The 23202-nt window shown below is 38.8% G+C and overlaps 1 protein-coding gene across 1 annotated transcript in view; it reads left to right on the forward strand.

Annotated features, from left to right (window-relative positions):
* Positions 1-22555, forward strand: part of PKIB (cAMP-dependent protein kinase inhibitor beta) — an 89622-nt gene extending 67067 nt beyond the window's left edge. Inside the window, exons 2-4 of the mRNA XM_080666230.1 lie at positions 2651-2743; positions 17625-17801; positions 21314-22555. Of these exons, the coding sequence (XP_080522356.1) occupies positions 2671-2743; positions 17625-17801; positions 21314-21381 (318 nt within the window). The 5' untranslated portion in view covers positions 2651-2670 and the 3' untranslated portion in view covers positions 21382-22555. The remainder of the gene's footprint in view (positions 1-2650; positions 2744-17624; positions 17802-21313) is intronic.
* Positions 22556-23202: the final 647 nt, after the last annotated feature.

Consider the following 23202-nt stretch of genomic DNA (forward strand, 5'->3'; position numbering starts at 1 on the left):
ACTGAGATGACTGAGACTTTTAGGGTGCAAAGTAGGCACTTGACCAGGAGGGTGAGGGCTACAAGGAGAGATGGTTGTCAAAAATATGAACTGTAGCCCTAGCTGGTTTGGCTCAGTGTATAAAGTGTCAGGCTATGGACTGAGGGGTCCCAGGTTCGATTCCAGTCAAGGGCATACGCCTGGTTGCCGGCTTGATCCCCAATAGGGGGCATGCAGAAGGCAGCTGATCAATAATTTTCTCTCATCATTGATGTTTCTATCTCTCTCTCCCTCTCTCTTCCTCTCTGAATCAATAAAAATACATTAAAAAATATATAAACTTTAGAAGTGTCCCAATTTACAGCCAGTAAAGGCAATTGAGAGATCTGTGTGACATTGCTGTAGGAAGTGGGTATCCCCAGGAGGTAGGCACTGCTTGGTACTGGCTGCCTGGGGCCTCCAGGGGAGATAGAAGTTTGATTGAATGCCTTCTTCAAGAGCCAGCACCACACATTCTGAGAAGTAAAATGAGCACATTGGTCACTATTAGTAGTGTCTAGAACTCCAAAAGGGATGCAGGGTATCCTAGAGAGGCCATGTGTTGTGGCCATACCATGTATAGAGAAATCCGTTACCTTGATTTATATTTTGGATATCTGTAAAGCTAGAGATTCCCAGCGTTCTTTACCCTAAAGTGGGCAGCTCTTAGGCAATGGCCTGAGAATTTGTAATAATATACAGATGAGGCCAGTTGTTGATTGAAGTGTGCCAATTGTGCTGACCCTCGGATTCCAAGGATAGCCTTGTGTGTGTACCTTGAGTAATAAAGGCAAATTGTGCCTGAGAGGTGATTGAAAATAGGCATTGAACAGAGCATATGAGACAAATTTGTAGCAGCAAAATATTTACCAGTTGTTCATTGGATGGAATCAGCAACTTCAGTAATTAAGTTGTTGGGTGTAAAGCCCGTATGGGATAGGACCATGGTGTTAGGTTGCAGCAGTTCACTATGGGACACCACTGATTTGTTTAAGAACAGGCCCACTTGGGCTGTAGAAACAGTAGGGTTAATTACCCTTTACACATTGCATGTTATATAACACTTTTTAATCCTTGAAGAACCTGTTTTAAATTACACTGAGTCATGTTACTAGTTTAGCCTATTTTAATGAGAGAAGGGGGAGTGTCATATCATTTTGTCAAGCCAAAAATGTGTCAAAGACTTAATTTAATTATTTATTTTTTATTGGGTCAGCGCGTCCATGCCCACTATAGGATATTTTAGGGCAATGAGTGCTATAACCATGGGTAATTTAAGCAAGAAGCGTTCTGACAGTTAAAGTAAGGCATACCGCTCAGGCCGGTTTGGTTCAGTGGATAGAACATCGGCCTGCAGACTGAGGGGTCCCAGGTTCGATTCCGGTCAAGGGCATGTACCTTGGTTGCGGGCACATCCCCGATGGGGCATGTGCAGGAGGTAGCTGATCGATGTTTCTCTCTCATCGATGTTTCTAGCTCTCTACCCTCTCCCTTCCTCTCTGTAAAAAATAAATAAAATATATTAAAAAAAAAAAGTAAGGCATACCTATTTGTCCTCTATTCAGTAGTTTCCATTATGGAGAATGCCACTTTTAAATATGGTAGGATCCCTGATATAACAGTAATTTTAGCCCTAGTATTGGTTAAGGCCATGGTGGTTTGACAGTTGGTGGATTTTAGCAGATATTCAAATTAATTCAGAGCCTATGTTGTAGATGCACAAGAGACAATCAGTATTCTTTCTTTGTTTGCTGTATAAATTATTTTAGTAAATTTTGGATTTCCAATTAGGTCAAATTATGAGTATTTGTTTAAAGTGTTATTTGTTGGTTTTCCCTCCTTATATCCAGCCTTCTTTCTTTTTATATTTTATCTTGCTATTGTTTTTGGTCACTAGATATACTTGGGGGGGGGAGGGGGAGGGGGTCTTTCTACTGCTATCATATTTATAAGTTTCTTCCTCAGAGAACCTCAGATCAATATTATCAGAGTTAGGGGTCCCTCCCTTACCAATGGCTGATTTATAAAGTTTAAAGACCCTGAGCCTAAGCCATGTTTTAATTAACCTCTTCCTGGTGCCACCAGGTGCCATGGGCGTTCCCCTGTAATCCTGAAGATCAGGATCTTTGTTGCAACAGAGGCGTAGATAGCAGAGTGGTGCAAAGGAAGAGTGCGGGCCCACCACCAGCCTTGACGAATCAAAACCATCCTCCCGCTACGGACCCACCTTTTCTGTCATATAGTCTTCCTTTTATTCCCCCTCTCTGCACAAATCCCTGCGCGTATTTAGAGCTTACTAGCCAGAGTGGCAGCTTTCAGTCTCTGTCTGCACAATCACCCGTGCTTGTGTTTATGGGGAAAGGTTCGGGAGCTTCGTAGCCCCTCTTGCAGGTGGCAGCCTCTTCCTCGAGGGAATGCCAGTCTTCCGGGGTCAGGGTCCACACTCAGTAACTCATTTTGTCTATGGCTTGGGTGGAGGCCTCAGACAAACGATGGCAAGGTTAGCACGTTAGTGGGCAGGGAAGCAGCCGTACTGAGCAAAGCTTAGGTGCATTGACTGTGGAATTCGCCTTCGGAGAGCAGTTGAGTACCAAATGCTCCTTCCTCCCCCTACCCTTTTTGTTTCCATCAGCCCCTGGGCCACAGGCCACCATGGATGTGCACCTCGGGGGTCAGGAGAACGCAAGCAAGAGCAGCAAGGGAAGCGGCAGCAGAGATCAGCAAGGTCACTACCCTTGCGTGAAAAGCAACAACTGGGATGTCATGCTTAATTCTTGATGGGGTGGCGGTCTCCTTTTTTTCCCCATTAGCCTCACAAAGAACTGCCTCTGGGCCTGTTCCCAAAGGGGCACAGTTACAAACAATGTCTGTACAGCTTCCCCAGGCAGCCAGGGATGGTCACCAGGCTAGATGCAGTGACCTAACCTAACCCTCGGTGAGCAGGACTGAAGCTCTGACTGGTTAAGTCACTGTGTTTTCACTGCCTTTGCATGTGTGAGCCTCAGAGACCACTTGGCAAACACAGGCTACTCCTGACAGCACCAGGTTAGGCCAGGGAATATCAAATAACAACCATTCTTGTCTTGGGGACACGAGGGTTTTAGGGTGGAAGGAGATAGCAATGGCTGACAAAGACAACAGAATACCACACAGGACATAGCTCAAGCCTGCACAGCAATTAGTGGTTCCATCTCAGGCAGCCTTCACCATAGCGCAAAACCTGTTAAGTTAGCCAAGGGCTGTTAATTAAAGCTGACCAGGTGTCCTTGTTCATGGCTGGGCGTGTCATGTGGTTTGTGACACCAGTGATTTTTATTGGCCCCTATTCACCCTGTTGGTAAGGAAGAGATTCCTGCCCTGGGGATACGGAGTTGGCTAAACACACAACACTTGACACTGGACAGATGAGATTGACAGCAGTTTATTAGCCACAAATATTCACAGCCCAGGAAAGACATCGATCATGCAGGGCCACTTGGGGATTGTACTCAGGAGCAGCGTAAATAACCAAGGGCTGTGGAAGGCAAATTGCATAGTAACAAGAGGGTGTGGTGCCTCCTGGCTCCTACAAGAATAATTCCACAGGCTGGCATGGAACTGAAAACCACAGCTCAGAAATAAGCAGGGACTGTGCCTGACGCCTTGGATACAAAAGGGGTTATTTAGCTAGGGTAAGTTATTCATAGGAGAACAAAGAGGGAACTTTTATTATTATTATTATTATTATTATTATTAAGATATATGCTTTTTAAAATGTATTTTGATTGATTTTGGAGAGGAAAGGGGAGAGAGAGAGAGAGAAAGAGAGAGAGAGAGAGAGAGAGAGAGACAAAGATAGAAACATCAATAATAAGAGAGAATCATTGATCGGCTGCCTCCTGCACACCTACTGGGGTTCAAGCCCACAACCCTGGCATGTATCCTAACTGGGAATTGAACCTTGACTTCCTGGTTTATAGGTCAATGCTCAACCCCTGAGCCACACTGGCTGGGCTGGAGAGGGAATGTTTGAAGCACTCCCAATTTTACTAGATGTCAGGGCAGCATGTAATATTGCACCCTAATTGTAGGCCGTACTCTACATGGAGGAATGACTCTTGTGGATTAATGTGGAAGTGAATGATTTTTTGAATCACAAGACTGCTTTTTGCTATGAAGGAAAAATGGGGCTCTGTGAGTTGAAGTAAGTTCTGTTGAAGAACAACGCAGTTACATTATTGCACATTGTTTTCTGTGACTCAAGGAAATGGATATCTTAAGTCTTGGATAAAAAAGTATTGAACCTAGCTAGAACTTCCTTTCCTGGTACTATGGGAAACTTAATGTCCTTTAAGAACTTTAGTACACAACACACTAAAATGCAGGATAACGTATTTTCAAAACTTTTAAAATGAATGTCTGTATTGGCAAGTAACTAAGAGAATACTGCATAAACCCAGGACAATAAGAAATCCAAAATCTAGAGGCAGGTGAGTGCTATATTCAGAGGCTTCCCTGAGTTCCCTAGTGTCTCAGAACTGCAGTCTTAAAGAGTCATGTTCTTGGGACAAGGGAAGAAACTTAGGACCCACTTAAGATAGGGAATCAGCATAAGACACAGAATGCTGAAGAGTGACATATTCAGCAAAGGATAATATGGCAAAACCCTAACCTTCAAAGAAAAACAGCAAGGTTTTTGGGTTTTTTTTTTGCTATTTTGGCCTTGCCTTGGGTGGAAAAAAACTCTACTCATCATTTATTACCAGAGGTAGAATCTCAAATGTTTGAAACTACAGTCTGTGTAGTCTGGAGAATTTCATGTTAAGAATTTAAAGCTAACCAATTTGGTAGTGGCCCCAGACACCCAGTAGAGGCAAAATCAGAGCTCATGTAGATGAAAACACTTTATCTCAGATCTCAAGTAACTTCAAGGAAGTTTAAAAAAAATAAGCTCGCAACCCAAAATATATTTTTTAAAAATGCAAGGAAATAAGCTACCACAAGAGAGATTTTACAGAAACAATAAATAAGAGAATCAGACTATAAAGAATTCACATGTTGGAATTATATGAAATTTAAAAACGTAGGCTTAATATACTTGGAAAAAATAAGTGAGGGTATTTTAATTATGTATGACTAAAGAATTAGAAACTATAATACAATGAGGTAGACTTGAAAAAGAGCCAAATTGTCTAGAAATGAAAAATATAATTAGAAATATAAACTTGATGTATACCTATGGAGCAGATTAGACACAGATGAAGAGAGAACTAGTGAACAGGAAGATAGATCTGAAGACATTCTACACAATGCAGTACAGAGGGACAAAAAGATGGGAAATACGGAAGAAAGGTTGAAAGACATGGTCAATAGAATGAGAGTATTTATCTCATATGTCTACTTTGAATTTTCCAATGAAATAATAGAAGAAAGGATAGAAAATAATATTCAAAGAAATAATACCTGAAAAATTTTCAGAATTGATTAGTCTCAAATTTAGAAATCCTACCAAATACTAAGAAGAAGAAGAAGAAGAAAAGGTATCCAGGTACCTTGTAATGACATTCAGAAACACCAAAGATATTAAATCCTCAAAATATACCAGAAAACAAAAAACCCTCTATAAACCACAAAAATGACATATCTCAGTGTATTAGGGTGCTCCAGAGAAATAGATCCAATAGGATATATATTTATCTACTATAAGGAATTAGCTCAAGCTATGATGGAGACTAAGAAGTCCCAAGATCTGCAGTCAGCAAGCTGGAAACCCAGGAGAGCCAATAGTATAGTTCTTTTTCAAGTCTAAAGGCCTGAGAAACAGGACATCTGGTGATGTCGTTTGAGTCTAAAGGCACCAGAAGACCAAGGCTCTAGTTCTAAGACAGGCAGAGAGAGCAAATTCTCCCTTACTCAACCTTTTCTTCTATTCAGGACTTCATTGGATTGGATGATGCCCATCCACATTTGGATGTATAAATCTTACTTGTATAACTCCCTTGCAAATATTAAGGCCCAATATGTGTTCTATGGCTTCTGTGAAGTCGCTCTTAATTGCTCCCAAATTCAATAACTCCTACATTTTATAGCATTTTTGTTTATAATACTTATTTGAATATATCATATGTTGACTCCTATTTTTAGACTTCCTTTAATATGCATGTATTTAATTTGTACAATTAGGTCACACAATTTTGTGTTTCCCTACTATGTCCATCATATGTTTAGTCTTATTTGGCACTATTTCTCTATTATCTGGCAGAGTGAAGGATGTAGTAGAGCTACTAAAAATTAGTTGAATAAAGACTGAGTCTTTTTTCAACAGATATTTGCTGAGGTATGCAAATTAATGAGATCAGATGAAATGGGTTCTAGTCACATCTCTGTCACTTGCTAACCTGGTTGCTTTAGCCAAACCATTTCATATTGATCATCCTCAGTTTCCTCACGTTTAAAATGAAGATAGTAATGACTTCCCCAGTGTGGAGAACCACATGAGCTAATTCTCATTAAAGTGCTTTAAACAGTATGTACTCAACACATGCTTATGCTATTTTTATGTATAAAAGTCTTTATTTTAGAAATTTGGAAGACACAATAATGGTCAGAGAAGAAAATAAAAATAATCTATAATAACACTACCAAGAAAGAACTACTGTTAAAATTTTGGTATATTCCCCTTACCATGTTTTTCTGTTCATATATTTTTAAAATTAATATTATATGTACACTCTTATATTGAACTTTTTAAATCTGATAACATAAGTCTGTTGAATATATTTTATATATCATTTTTATTGTGTCTCTTTTTTTCTATTCAGTTTATGTAATAGTAAATAAATACAGTAAGAGAATTTCTTATTTTTACAAAAGGAATTTATAAAAGGTAAATGCATTCAAATCAATAATTTCACTTTGATTAACTTAATTATAGGTTAATACCAATGTACATCATTTGCTGAACAAAAATATTTCAATGTCTTTTCTCTCTGAAGTTATTTTTTATTTGGTTGGGAATATTTTAAACTATATGACCCAGAAGAACCTCAAAACAACCTTGAAATTTTCACTACTGTAATTTCAATTGAATTTTGTGCTTGGCGAAACACTAAAATGATTAATTTTCTTCAAAGGAAAAGAAAGTACTGAAGAGAACTTAGAAAACAAATCAGAGCTTGAAAGGCTCAATAATTTCCCCCCTTTTCTGAAAGAAAAAAAAATGATAAAAATTAAATCCATTCAAAAGAGGGATTAAGGGATATCCCAAAGCGTTTTTCTTTAAATTAATGAAACAGAAGGAAAAAAGACATTACTGGAACTTTTTAAGGGGTACACAGTCTTGTGTGTTCCTACTGCATCTTACCTGTACATTAACTTTACCCAATTTAACTCCGGAAAGGGTTGTGAATGGTTTCGGTTCTCAGCCATGTCCCTTACTTTTGTCATTGCATTTGGCCTTTGGCTGCGTATATTTTACATAGTATTTTACCCTGAAATATTAGCTTTCGAGAAAAATTTTTTTCAAAGCTTTCATTTAAAATTTAGAATTACCTTGGTCTGAAAAAGATTGTATTTTGAAGATATAATGAAATGATAGAAAATAAATATGACTTAGCTTCGAAATATGTATGTGTAAGATATGTATGTGATAAACTTGCTTATGTGAACACTGAAAAAATTCTGGAAGTATATGCACCAGGATGATACCAGTGCTGTCACTAAATAATGAGATATGAGGCAATTTGATTTTTTTCTTCATTAAGCCTTTTGGGATTGTCATCTTTTTTTTAAACAATGAGCATATATTACTTTCATATGCAATCAGGAAGGAACTCATTTTGAAAAAGAAAAGTGGAACAGTAATTATTTCATTCAGCAAACACATTCTATGGATTACCTGCTGAGGGGGTGCCATGCATGGCTTTTAATGCAACGAATATATCAGTGAAACAGCCTACAGAAACCTCTGCCTCTGCGGAGCTTACATTCTAGTGGAGGGAGACAGCTAGTAAGCAAACAGCAAATGCAGTCATAGTAAGTTATACGTGTTGAAGCTACTAAGTCCTGGGGGCAAGTAGAGCAGGTGAGGGGGATCAAGAGCTCAGGGAGGAAGCACTATTTTAAATGGGGTGGTCAGGGTGAGCCTCACTGAGAAAGCAGAGCTCTCTAGAAAATTCTGTGACCCTTCTTTCTTCACCATAGCATGTCATTATGTTATTATTCAAACTAAGAATTGTTGTTCAGGAATCATGAAGAAATTGAGAATTTCAATCCCATTTTAACTATGCGAGGAACACTTAAATATGGTTTTTGTGCAAAGGTTCACCTTTAGGGAGAAACTGTGATGAGTGTTCAGGAAGATGCGGTCTTCCATGAACAGAAAGGCAGGCAAGTTTGTGGAGAGTGTGTGTGGGCTCTTTTGAGCCCACTGAGAGCTGACTAGTGGTTTTAAAAATATCTATATTCCTCTAGTACTCCATTTAGCTTAACCATCTTTGTCTGCTTCAGTGGTGCAGCCATAGCATTTTCAATATTTCAGATAGTGAGAAGATGCTGGAATGTGTGTGTAAACATGCCTGTGTAACAGTGTTTTGGTAAGCCATTCTAAAATTTGTGTATTTCAAATTTACAAGATGGAAGTTTGTCCCAGTGTGTGTGTGTGTGTGTGTGTGTGTGTGTGTGTGGTGGGGGGATTGTAAATGATTTTTAATGCTCTTTCCGCACCCCCCCACCCTGAACACAACATTTCTAGCAATGTCTCTTTGTGAATCTATTTTTGTCTTTATAACTCTTAAGCCACATCAACATCAGAATTTAACAAGATAATTGATGTTCATAATGATCATCTATTGTGGTGCCTATAAATTAATAAGACTGATTTCTAAACAAATTTCATTTGTGTGGTTGTTAACTAAGCACATTTATATCTGTTTGTTTGATTTCAAGGTAGTAAAATAGGTAATATTAGTGTAATATTAATCTCACTTTTGATAAATGTGGAACTTAACTAACAGAGAGATCTCATTGGAAATCACAAGTCTGTTAGAAGGCAATGCAGGGTCCAACTTCAGGAATGTTCGCTTTCAGTCAACCAGACTACCTGTTGCTCCATCCACGTAGATTGTTGAACACACACGAGGACTAATTTAAAGGCCGTCATCTCAGGCTGTGTTCATGTAGTACAGTAATCTCACTGCTCAACTCTCTGCTTTGACCTCTTCACTTGAAAACGTTTCTTCTGAATATACACAAGTCTAAATTACTCATGGAGGCTTTGAAAAGAACCTGAAGTTATAACTTAGCTCAAAGAGATAGTCGTCAAATGAAACATACAGTTTTTAAAAAATTATTTTTCCAGTACAGTTGACAATAAAATACAACATTTTATTACTTTCAGGTGTAAAACAGTGATTAGACATTTATATAACAAAGTGGTCACCCCAATAAGTCTAGTACCCACCTGACACCATGCATGACACCATCTATGGCAGCCGTGGGCAAACTACAGCCCACGGGCCGGATCCGGCTGTTCTATCCGGTTCTCTTGCTCTCCCCTCCGCTCCTTTACTTTGAATTTATATTAGTTCACACAAACACTCCATCCATGCTTTTGTTCCGGCCCTCCGGTCCAGTTTAAGAACCCATTGTGGCCCTCGAGTCAAAAAGTTTGCCCACCCCTGATCCATGGTGATAACGATGTATGGTGTTGGGACATACAGTTTTTAATTAAAAACAGCTTACTGTAAAATATAATGTTACATTTTAAATATAGTGTTATTCTTCCATTATGTTATCTATGAATATAAAGTCCATGTACCAGACAGAGACATTTCCAGCGTGACCACATTGGTCAGCGTCAACTTCCCCTTCTCTCCTACCTTCTGATGTCATTTTAAAACCACCGTCTCATGAAAAAAGGAACCGACCTCTCAGGCCTTGTGTCTAAACCCCCCTGCATAGGCAGGCTGTGCTCACTGTGAGAAGGGAAGGGTGCAAGCAAGCCACATGAGCCTCAAAACTGTAGCATTTTCTCACTAGTGCAAACTCAGTTCTTGGGCTTTTGTGAGCTTGGAGAATATTTGAGTTTCTTTGAACTCTAGGAGCACGGTGTCCTAAACAGTTGGAAAGGGGCAGAGATGAGAGAAATGGATGGTTTGAGAGCACTTCTCCCTGGAGTTTGCTTACTCCTTCTCTGGGACCACTCTAATGCCATGTTCCCTGGGCAGCCCTGCCCATTTCCCCGTGGAATTAACCACTCCCTCCCCTGTGCTGTGAGGAGCTGCCTGGCACACAGCTTCCCAGCTGTGCAGTTGAGGCAGGGAAGTCCTTCCTCATGGTGGCTAATTCCATAGTAACTGGCACCATGTTGTGCACAGAGTTGGTGTTAAGTACTTTTTGAGTTGAATCCAAATACTTCTTTTCTTAAGCTCCAGGAGCTTAATCAAATAAGAACATGGGATAATGGAGTCAGTGATGGGAAAGGATACTGTGAGAAATAAATGAGACTGGGGGAACATTCTCAAACAGGAAGGGCTTGAGGTAGGTGGGGAAAAACAAGAATGGCTCCTTCTAATCCACGCCAACGCCTCTCAATTCTGATGACTCAGAAAGATAGAAATGAAAAGGTGGAGGGTGAAAGGGCAAAACTATGTAAGGTGTAAGCAGGAAGGATGCTTTCTATGGCTTACAGCCTTTTAGGATTACGCTCATTTAAAGGAAAACTGAAAATTTTACTCTGTATTCTGGAGACCACCCACTACACACACACACACACACACACACACACACACACACACACACACACACAAATATAATGTACTAATAAATAGGGAAAGCTGTTTTGGAGATTGAGCAGGACGAGTCATGCTCATGGCAGAAAGAGTACTGTGGGAACTTAGGAAAAACTTTTGACACAAACTGGCTGTGCTGCGTTAATGTATTCCTTAAGTATTAGGGTCTGGAAGGTTGCACTACAGGGTCCTTTCAAATAAAAAATCCTGCAATAATGGGAAAAGTTTTACGGTCCTTTAAGGGAGTTGCAAAAGGTCAAGGAAGCCCTGTGACAGCCTAACTGCCAACAATTCTTTATGGAGGGTGTGGATTAAAGACGTTTTTCTAGCAGGAAATTAAAGTAGAATGACCAGTTAAGTGTGGCCCTCATACTCAAGGGGGTTACATAGCATAATGCAATTAATTTTTTCCTCATCTTTATTCACAGCAGTCCATATTATCATCATTCTGAGTGCCTTATCTTAGTATAACAAGTGTCATTGTGGGAAGATATTCAGATTTGTTCATTACTTTACCTGGAAGATTATGGGAAAATCAATGGGCTTTGCAGTTTGAATTTTATAAGTTTAACCTGTCAAAAGCTTTCTGTGGTAAAAATAACATCCTTGTATCTACCAATTACATGTTGAGGGGTCTGTTTAAGTTATCAAGCAAGAACCTAAGCATGGAAAAAAGAATAGGTGGGTTAACAGAAAAAATGTAGGATTTCCTTTGGCTTATGCTTGAAGCACAGCAATGCCATACATGAAGGGATTTTTAAAAAGAGGAAGGTATCCATATTAAAAAATAATTTCTATAGATGTACACACATTCTATGTAAGCTCTATCTAGCCTAAAATGGCCTCACTACTTTAGTGAATAAGAGTTGGGTTAAAGGACTCCCATTTTAGAGTGGATACTTTTACTTGATTTGCAAAGGATAGGTTTTGAGTTCAAGAAAGGTCACAATGTGTTTGATCTCACCAGACTGTGGGTTCCTCTTTGTAGCTTGTGAGTCTAGCACAGGGCCTGACACTTAATTTTGTAGGAGCTTGATAGATGGTGACTAGATAAGTAAGTAATTATCTGTTTCTGTCTGTATTAAGAGGCAGTTGTTACAGGGTTTTTTTTTGTTGTTTTTTTTTTTTTTTTTTTAGAGGTTTGTATGTTCCAAAGAGAAGATCATTCAGGAGAATGATCTGTAGGCAGAGAACTAAAAAGTAAAATAGCATGTAATATTAAGATGTTAAAAGCTGGAGAAGCAGTTATCAGCTGAGACCAGTGTATTCTTTCTCTCTGTCTTTTGGCCACGAGGAACACTGACTTTCCAAGATGCATGTTTTTTTCTTTATTTGTTACTTTAGTGTTTTTTCAGATAGCCTGACTTATACCCCCAGAGAACTAATTTAGCAGGTCAGAAGTTTATTTCCAGTTCTACATGCAGAATAAGTATTGATTTCACTGTGGGAGATGGGATATGTGATATGGATCCAGAGACTAGGAAAAGAGGTATCCACCTCCTTGCAGGCTTGGCTTCAAGTAAGAAAGCTTCAGAAAAGAACTGGTGCGAGCACAAAGGATGGGCTGTCTCCGTGGGGAAGGAAAGAGCTTGCAAACCCTTCTGTTTGTTTATAAGTATGCTTATCACTTAATAACACACTCTTTTCTTAGCAGGCTCTTTTGAGCCCACTGAGAGCTGACTAGTGGTTTTAAAAATATCTATATTCCTCTAGTGCTCCATTTAGCTTAACCATCTTTGTCTGCTTCAGTGGTACAGCCATAGCCTTTTCAATATTTCAGATACTGAGAAGATGCTGGAATGTGTGTGTAAACATGCCTGTGTAACGGTGTTTTGGTAAGCCATTCTAAAATTTGTGTATTTCAAATTTACAAGATGGAAGTTTGTCCCAGGTGATGTAAATCACATTACCTTGCTGTGAGCGTCCGAGGACTTCTGCAAAATCTCCAAATGTCCAAGTGGTTTCAGCTCCTGTAATCAGCCACAGCTGACAAAGCAGAACTCATTCAAATTTCTCTGCTAATTCCGTAGAAGAAAAAGGAAGAGTTGTTAGTGAGTCAGCTGCCTTGGTTAGCAAACAAACATAGCTTTTTAAGCCCAGAAAATTACAAGAACCTGCAAGTAATCTCTATTTTGTTTTTCTTATCAGTGTTTCCTCATCTTTCTATATGCTATATACTTTTTCAATGTCACAAAGCACTTGACTAGAGCAATTCTCATATACATATATATCATCCCTTAAAAAAAAAAAAGTCAAGCATAGGCAATTACTGTTGCATAGGATAATAACAGACAAGTAAGATGAGTATTTGGAGGACAGAGAAGCTTTTAGTTAGAGATACGCTATTTTTTGTTAAATTGCCAAAATGTTATTTATAGAACCTTTCCGTGCTAGAAAACCTGTGTATTCATAATTTTGCCAGGTGAATGTTTTAATTCTTTGAAGTACAAAAAGTAACATATGCTCATTATTACAAGCTAAAATATGTAAGGAGGTACTGAAAAATTGTTAATATTCTCCTTGTTCTCACATTCCCAACTAGGATTTTTATTCTTTTTACGAAGTTGAAATTACATTATATTCATGACCCCTTCTCCCCCATGCCACACACACACACACACACACACACACACACACACAGAGTAAATATTACTTTTTAAATTTGCTTTGTTTTACAAGGTGTCAAAGACACATCTCCGTGGGTAGATCTAATTGGATTTAATACATTCCTTACAATGGCGGGTAATAGGATTCATACAGCTTTTTCAGACTTATTTTTCCTTCATGGACTTTCAGATTATTTTCGATGCTGCGATAAGCCTCCTTGTAATGGAAAGAGCTCAGTTTAGCATCACCCTGTGGGTTCTAATGCCCCTGCCAGCGACCTCTAAATCACAGATATGTTCTGTCAGGGAGGCCAAGTGGTTGTCACTGTAGCGAGCTTCCTCCCTATAACCCTGTGGACTGAGCTGGCCAAAGTGCTCGTCTTGTGGTGGAGCATGGCATCCTGGTCACTCAGTCCGGGTGGCTCTGAGAGGAAGATGGTGCCAAGTGGGAGTTGGGAGGTGACCAAGGATAGCTCCAGAGAAACCTGCCTGTGTCTTGGCCTCCCTGCATGTCCAGTTCTATTTTTTTTTATCTGAAAAGGGTCGTTAGTGAGTTAACTTGGACAAACATTTGGTTTTGTGATGAGCTTATTTTCTAGCATCTAACTAATAAAAGAGTAACATGCTAATTGACCGTGCCTTCATGACACCCACCAGCCAATCAGGAGTGTGTATGCAAATTAACCCAACAAAGATGGCGAGTTAATTTGCATACACAGGCGCCCTGCCGCTCCGGGCCTCTGGGCAGTGTGGGAAGGCAGAAAGGTGGCTCCAGGCTGGCACAGAAAGGCTGCTCAGGCCAGAGCAAAGGTGGTGCCGGCAGCCAGGGGAAGGAAGGCCCATTCTTGCACGAATCTTCATGCATCGGGCCTCTAGTCAATTTATAAAAAAGGACTAATTTAGAAAAATAATAAAGGCAAAAGCAAAAACTTCCAAAATAGCAGCCAGCAGCAAAGAAACCTTGACATAAACTTGGAGGCCAGAATCCCTTCTTCCGTGTGGATGGCCTATTCCCAGCCACCTTTTGGAAGTTTTCTTTCAATGCACAAATGCTAACTCAGTACTCTTTTAACATATCCCCTTTTGCTAAAAAGAGTTTTCCCATTTTTATTTAACATAAATTATATAGTATATAATTATTCATCTTAATTTATTATATTTGTCATTCTCTTCAATTTTTTTTAAATATATATTTTTCTTGATTTCAGAGAGGAAGGGAGAGGGAGAGATAGAAACATCAATGATGAGAGAGAATCATTGCTCGGCTGCCTTCTGCACACCCCCTACTGGGGATCGAGCCTGAAACCTGGGTATGTGCCCTTGACCGGAATTGGACCCAGGACCCTTCAGTCCACAAGCTGACGCTCTATCCACTGAGCCAAACCAGCTAGGGCTTATCTTCAGTTTTAAGATTGGGACTACCAGGCCAGTAAAAATCAAGGTGTTCAAGCTCAGCATAGTTCATTTATTTCTAGTTATGCAGGAAGATGTGTCACAGAAATACTAGTACACATTCAGTCATGGTCATGGCTTCTGATGTGATGGGAATTGCTGAGGACAGAGTGGAGGGAGGCCTGCAAATGGTCTGTTTCCAAACTGGTGTCAGGTGCTACTCACAAGGTAGAGATCTCACAGGTAGAGAAGACATCTCTAATTGAAATTCACGCATCATGGGGGTGGTCACAAGGTAACTAAACATTTATATATATAGTAGAGGCCTGATGCACGAAATTTGTGCAAGAGTAGGCCTTCCTTCCCCCGGCTGCCGGCACCGGCTTCCCTCTGGCACCTGGGACTCGGGCTTCCCTCTCAGCCTCGGCTTCATCTGGAAGGTCATCCAGAAGGACATCTGGAAGGATGTCTAGTCTAATTAGCATATTGTGCTTTTATTATTATGGATTTTTCCTATTTAAAAGTAATGAAGGACAGAATCTAAAGTAGCTGTTGTGTGGCTATTTATACATATCTCAGAGACTTGTAAAGCTAATTCTGTGGTAACCTACATCGTCTTGTTTTCAGAGTAAGCTGAAACTAGATGCTAGATTAGCAGCTGTGCAACTCTAAGTAAGTCACTTAACGTTCCTGTGCCCCAGTTTCCATATCCACAGAGTGAGGGTGATTCCTCACTACCTCATAGGGTTAGTGGGAGGTTTAAGTGAGAATAATAGACATGAAAATGTTCATGCAGTGTTGAATGAATGCTGGTTTCCCTCTTAGAAAACTTAGGAGGTTTTCCAGGCGTAAGATATTTCTTGTTAGGATTAAAGTGGGCATACAGGAGAATGGTAGAGTAAATAAAACTTAGTGAGACATGAGCAATGATGCCAGTAATCAACCATATGGTTTTGTAGTTACAAAGAGTTTCTATACCCTTTATCTCGTTAGTTTTTCTGCAAGAATTCTCTGAATCAATCAGGCCATTTTTTTAAATAGTGACTCAGATAAATTAAATGGGTTAACCAATATAACTTTGTAAGCCTGGAATGTTCTGTTTGAATAATAGTCCAGTGCTCTTTACATTAATCTGTACTGTCTTTCAATGCCAGACAGTTGGTGAATACTAAACAATTATAAGTCTAATTGAGCTCAAAATTATGTCTTAAATTCTAGCATTGCTCTCAAATTTTTCCCAATTCCTAGAAAAATGAAACTATCTGGAGAAGTAGCCTAGTTACTCCTGGATTCCTCAGGCCAACACTAAACTCAATGTACATGCTATGGGCCAAAAAGAGTTGCACTTTTAATATCAAATGCACATACTTTGTGACTGTTTCCCTTCATTTTTAGCATTTCCTGAACTGAAGCCCACTGATTAGAAAGGGCTCTCTTCATGAAAAGTTTGATTTGCTTTGTGTATGTAGGCCAATATTCACCAATTTCTACCCTCAAGTGCCACAAATGATGAGTATCTCCATCCTTTGGTTGATACTCAGTATATTCTGTGTTGTTATCTGTGCCTCCATGTTTACCTTCTTTCTTCCCTTTGAGAGTGCAAGTCCCCTAAAAACAGAGACTGTATCATTCCTCTGTACTCTCAATGCCCAGCTGAGAACCTAACATGTAATAGCTTCTCAATAACTTGTTCCTGCTCCTGCTGCATTTGCGATACTGTTCGGTGTTGACTTCTTAGGAAAGATCCATTAGGAAGCATCATATGATATAGAGAACATTTTAACGGTTGCCAGAGGGGAGAAGAGTTGGGGGGGGGGAATGAGTGAAAAAGGAGAAGGGGTTAAGAAGTACAAATTATAGTTACAAAATAGTCACGGGGATGTAATGTACAGCATAGGAAATATAGTCAATATTGTAATAACTATATATGGTGTCAGGTGAATACTGGACTTATCAGGGATCACTTCATAAGTTATATAAATATATAATCATGTGGCTATACACCATGAACTAATGTTATTATATGTTAACTGTTAATTAAACATTTTTTAAAGGTGAAAAAAGAAAACATCATATGAAATAGTTTTAGAATAAGCAATATCTGCTACCTCTCTCCCTGTATAGTGAGTGACCTCTTGAGAACCTTTTGGTAGAGACCAACAATTGCTGGGAAGAGGAAGGATGCTTTAGGAAAGCACTAGGAATTACCATGTCCATTTGAAGGCAAGAAAAGATAAAACGAGTCCTACTCTCCCCAACAGAACATTCGGCAATGAAAATTAGGTCTGAGAAGAGCACAGAGAGAAATACACAGCTGTCACTGGGGGTGGTGGGCGGCGTGGGGCGGGGGGGCCTTTGAGATAAAGTTGAATTCCTTATTTCTAAAGAGCAGGAACAGCGTGTATTTTGTTTGCTCCTCACAGATTATAGTGATTTGGTTTTAGGCTGAACAAACACTCAAAGCAAATCCTGGCAGGCAGAGTCTGCTTGGGAGTGGCCAAACAAGTCAGTGTTCATTTCCTTCCCAGCCCCCTTTGGCTGATCCTTCCATAGAAAAGCAGAACAAAAGGCAAGAGATTGCTGCACCCTAAAACATCCAAGTGGCTCTTTTGGCTCGGGTTATTTTTAGCAATCTGGCTCGCACTGAGAACTTCCTGCTCCATTCTGTGCAGATGGAAACTCTGGGACCAGCACAGTAGACATAGATGCAGAGTGTGAGCAGTGATTAGATTCCCAAGCCTGTTGTGTTTTTGAGCAAGCCATGCCTTTCAGCCACCATTGTGAGTGTTTACCTCGGAACAGGCGCATCCCCTTCTTCACGTGCACATTCTATTTGTAGATGTTGCTATGAGGACAGATTCACCGGAAATGACTGATGTGGAGCTTGGGGTCGACAATTTTGCATCTTCAGCAAGGGCAGGCCGCCGGAATGCCGTCCCAGACATCCAGGGTTCAGCTGGGACAGGTGGGACTTCTGAGTTGCCCCTCAAACTGGAGACCCTCTCCATAAAGGAAGGTAACAGTAAATTTCTCTTAAAATCAGCAGCACTTCTCTCTGAATCAGTTCTTTCCTCTGCAACAGTCTCCCTGTTAAGTACTGGTTTCTCCTACTGTTTACTAAAACCTTTCAGCTTTTGTGTTTATGGTTAAGTAGATTTTTCAGGCTTTCTGAAAGTGGACAATTTCATCTTTTTGTCTCATGGTGTTTTGTATGTGGAAACTGAGCATTTATATATTCATTGGATGTGTATTGTCACACACAGTGCTGGTGATTGGGAGTAAAAGGACAGCACATATTATCCTTTCCCTCAAGGAGCTAACAAAATTGATTGAGAAGTACTCAGAAAGAACATAATTTCTCTTCTGCCACCCACTGACAAATCACTTTAGGAGGCTCTGCTTCACTAATTTTTTAAAATATATTTTTATTGATTTCAGAGAGGAAGGGAGAGGGAGAGAGGGATGGAAACATCGTTGATGATAGAGAATTGATTTCAGAGCGGAAGGTAGAGTGGGAGAGAGATAGAAACATCAATGATGAGAGAGAATCACTGATTGGCTGCCTCCTGCACACCCCACACTGGGGATCCAGCCCGCAACCAGGGCATGTGCCTGACTGGGAATAGAACCTTGACCTCCTGGCTCATAGGTCAAAACTCAACCACTGAGTGAGTCACGCCGGCCAGGCTCACTGCAGTATTCCATAAGCTTAGCTATTTCTCTTAGAGGAAGTTTATTATCAACTAGAGATGAGATCTTTAAGGCATTTGTATAAAAGGTGATCAGACTTCAACCAGTAGTTGAATTAAGAAAAAAAAAAAAAGAGCTGTCAAGCAAATGAAGGAAAATCTTGGGTCTTTCTCCCATGGCTTACATATAGCCCATATAGCTTTTGCAGAGTTTAGTTTTCTGAGACTAAATATAATAATAATTTCAATAAAGGTTTTTTAAAGTCTCTTCACTTAAAAGCATTCAAAGAGGTTAAAGATAATTTCAGTTCCAGGTCATTACCAAAATACCGGTGCCATGTGACCCATTTTATTTTTTAATTTCTTTTTTAAATTGAATTTATTGGGGTGACATTGCTTAATAAAACCATGCAGGTTTCAATCCGCCACCATTTGTTTTCCCCTATACCCTCTCCTGCCTCCCTCACCCCACTTTCCCTCTGGCTATCACCACACTGTGGTCTGTGTCTGTGTGTGTGTTTTTTTCTTCTTAATCTCTTCACCTTTTTTACCCAGCCTCCAAACCATCCTCCCTCTGACAGTTGTCAGTATGTTCTCTCTATCTATGCTTCTATTTCCATTTTGTTGGTTAGTTTAATTTTGTTCATTTAATTTTGTACCATATGAATGAAATCATATGGTACTTGTCTTTCTCTGACTAGCTTATTTCACTTAGCATAATGCTCTCCAGGCCCATCTATGCTATCACAAAAGGTAAGATTTCTTCCTTTTCACAGCCAAGTAGTATTCCACTGTGTAAATGTGCCACAACTTTTTTACCCAGTCATCTACTGATGGGCACTTAGGCTGCTTCCAAATCCTCACTATTGTTAATAGCACAGCAATGAACATAAATGTGCATATGTTCTTTCAAATTAGTGTTTCAGGTTTCTTCGGATATATTTCCAGAAGTGGAATCGCTGGGTCGTCCCATTTTAGATGTCAAGGTAGACGTGTGTGTGTGTGTGTGTTTGTGTGTGTGTGTGTGTGTGTGTGTGTGTGTGTGTGTGTAGAAATGTATTCCTGGTGACAGTGAAGAATGAAAGAGCTAGAAGCTTCTTCACTTCTATCCCATTAATGGGAGCCCCAGAGAAGGCTCTTGTTTCTTTGCCTAGGGAGGTTATTTACAACCTGGTAAAGTTACAAATGTTCCTGGTTTGATTCCCATGAAATAAACATGCCATTGTTAGGCCAGGGGCCATGGACAGATCCTGGAGTCCCTTGGTTACCTCACTTTTTCCCAAAGGTCATTGCATTTCTCAAATGGGACTCTACAAGTAAAAGTTACAAAGTATACACATAAGCCCTGCCCAGTTGGTTCAGTTGGTTGGGTGTCATTCCATGCATGGAAAGGTTGCTGGTTGCACATTCCCTGGTTTCCAGCTCAATCAGGAGGCAGCCGATGGATGTTTCCCTCCTATGTGGATGTTTCTCTCTCTGCCTCTTCCTTCCTCTCTCTCTGAAACTAAATAAATCTTTTTAAAAAAAGTATACACATAAGATGAAAAAAAGATGGAAGAAATAAAAATAAAAGAAATAAAGCATATATAATGTTTTTTGGCTTTTTAAGTTTGAAAATGCCATATACAATGGACCTCCCTTATCCACAGGGGATATGTTCTAAGACTCCCAGTAGATGCCTGAAACCGCAGATATTACCAAACCCTACATATACTATGTTTTCTCCTATATATACATACCTACGGTAAAGTTTAATTTATAAATTAGGCACAGTAACAGAATAACAACAATGACTATAATAAAATAAAACAATTACAACAATATACTGGAATAAAATTATGTGAATAGCTTTGAGGCCATTTTAAGTAAAATAAGGGTCACTTAAACACAAACACTGCAAAATTGCAACAGTCTATTTGATAACCAAGACAGCTACCACATAACCAACAGGTGGGAAGCGTATATGTACAGCCTGGAGACACTGGACAAAGGGATGATTCATGTCCCAGGTGGAACGGAGCAGGATGGCATGAGATTTCATCACAATTACTCAGAAGAGTGTGCAATTTAAAACTTAGGAATGTTTATATCTGGAATTTTCCATTTAATATTTTTGGACCATGGTAACTAAAACCGCAGAAAGTGAAACCATGGATAAGGGGGGACAACTGTATGATTATCAGAACATGATGTAGCTGTTGAATGGCCATCCCCAACTAATGAGGTAGAGAAGTTACTTGTTAATATAAAAGGTCTAATTAAAGTTTATAAATACACACACACACACACACGTGCACACACACCCCAAAATACATGTTGACATTGTTCAGTTAAGGAAAAGAAAGCTAATATACTGGAAGAGAGTTAGTAGTCTTCATCATTTTATATTCTGGTCACCAGAGAAACTATTATCTGAAAGAATATTGCTACTATTTTTATATGATTCGTTAAATCGTTTTGAAATAAAGTCAAGGGCATCAACTAAGAAACTTAAAGTACTAAAAACACAGTCAAAATGTAACACCAGGTGTTAAAGAATACGCAAAAGGAATCACATTTACAGAGGCAGATGGCATAGACAATGTTTTATTAACAGAGCTATAAATAAGTGGATTTAAGGCCTATTTTCTTTTTAATTAGCTAAGTACAAATATTATTAAGTGTTTAAAAATTAATAGTTTCCAATTGCTAATAAAAAAAGTTGGAGTCTGACTTTTCTTTGTGTAGTTTTTATGTCTGGACTGATGGCAAAGTATGTCTTAGGTAGAAAATGACTAGGGTGCATAAAGGAAAATCTTAATATATTACATATATGAATGAAAATTATTTATTTTTTTAGATGTAAAAAAGAAAGATGAAGGAAAAACACAAGACCAATCGGAAAAGCCCCCAAATGAAGGAAAATGAAGGCTCACAACCTATCAAGAGTGCTGAATTTCTGCAAGGTGAAAGACTTTAGTGGTTCTGCTTTCCTGAGGTGTTCGATCTGGTAGTAACCATGGTAACATTGCAGCCCTAAGCAACATGTGTGTACTAGATAATTTTGTTTTGATGCTACTCACTTGGATTGCAACCATGAGGTCCAATGTAGGTCATTAAAAGGCAGATTACATCCAAATTGCACCCAAGGAACAGATTAAGAATGTATGGTCATTTAAATACATACCATTGTCTATAAACCCAATAAAATCCACTATTCTCTTTTAGACTTATTTAGCCAGATGTGTTTTTAATTCTGTTTTTATGGTAGTAGATAAAACATTTAAACCAAATACTACTAATGTATGGAATTTGGAGGAATTCGTTGGTTTTTTGTTTTTTTTTTTTTTTTTTGGTTTGGTTGTTTGCTTTGGTAAGAAGGAATAATAGGTCAAAACCACAAGGATAGAATGTTTGTTTTTAACTAATTTTTTTTTTGGTCCCAAACCCTAAAAAGATTTGGAGGAAAAGTATAAACCTGACAACCTAAACATCTCCAGGATGTTTTTGTCTGATATACATTGCTTCTAGTCTATGTATACTGTGATTTTTCATGTGGACTCTAAAGATGCAAAATTTGTGATAAATTGTTTATATGTAATATGCCTATTAAATGAATTTTATTATCTTAACTTGGGTGTGTGTATGTGTATGTTTTTATTTAATGTGAATTATGCAAAAATACTTTATTAGTTGCTTTATAGTCTTTTCTTATTCTTAGGGCTTTTGTGTATATATGACTTGTTTCTAAAGTAATTTTCTCAGGAATGCAGACTTTAATTTTTATATCTGTCCTAAAATAGGTAACATAAGAGTAGGCACTTAAATATTTGAAGAATGAGGTGGGTATAAATAGCAAAATACTTGCTTTTAATATACATTTAAGTATGTTTTAAAATAAACAAAACCAAAGCCTTAGTAAATGTTGATTTATTAGACATTTTAGGAAGAGAATAGAATTCTGAATTTAAAAAAAAATTACCAATAAATTACTTTTATTTTCAGACATATATGCATGAAGTTTTACCTTATTTGATTGTAACTTAGGCCATGTCTGTATACAGTAATCAAATAAACTCTTTCACTCTTAAATCTGTTACCCACACAAGTCTCCTTCATTTTTATCTTCTAAAGTATACCAGGTGAAAAATGACAACACATTTTTTAAATTTTTTGACAACATATTTTGAAAGAGGAAATTAATAGCCTTTGTGATATAAAACACCTACTGATTATTATTTATGAAGTTTATATTTATACTAGAAGCCTGATGCACGAAGATTCGTGCTAGAATGGGCTTTCCTTTCCCTGGCTGCCGGCACTGCCTTTCCACTCCGGCCCCAGAGCCGCCTCTTTCCACTCTGGCCCCTCCTTCCCACACTGCCAGAGGCCTGAGAGACTGGGGGTGGGGCAGATTAACTGCCATCTTTATTGGGTTAATTTGCCTATCACTCCTGATTGGCTGGTGACGTAGTGGAGGTATGGTCAATTTACATGTTTGTCTATTATTAGGTAAGATCCAAAATACATCAAAAGGGTAGATTTCAAAGAACTTGATTGTTTTAAATTCTCAAATACAATTTTTTCTTTATAAATTAATTAAAAGTACTATTTTAGGTGTAGCACTTATTTAATATTCAATAATATATATTTTAGCCATTAAAATGATATTTCTGAGTTGTTTAATAACACAATATTATATAAGGTGTCCCAATGTATACTTGGTACACATTTTAAATGATTATAAAG

This window comes from Plecotus auritus, assembly GCF_963455305.1.
Source record: "Plecotus auritus genome assembly, chromosome: 4".
Taxonomy (NCBI): Eukaryota; Metazoa; Chordata; class Mammalia; order Chiroptera; family Vespertilionidae; genus Plecotus; species Plecotus auritus.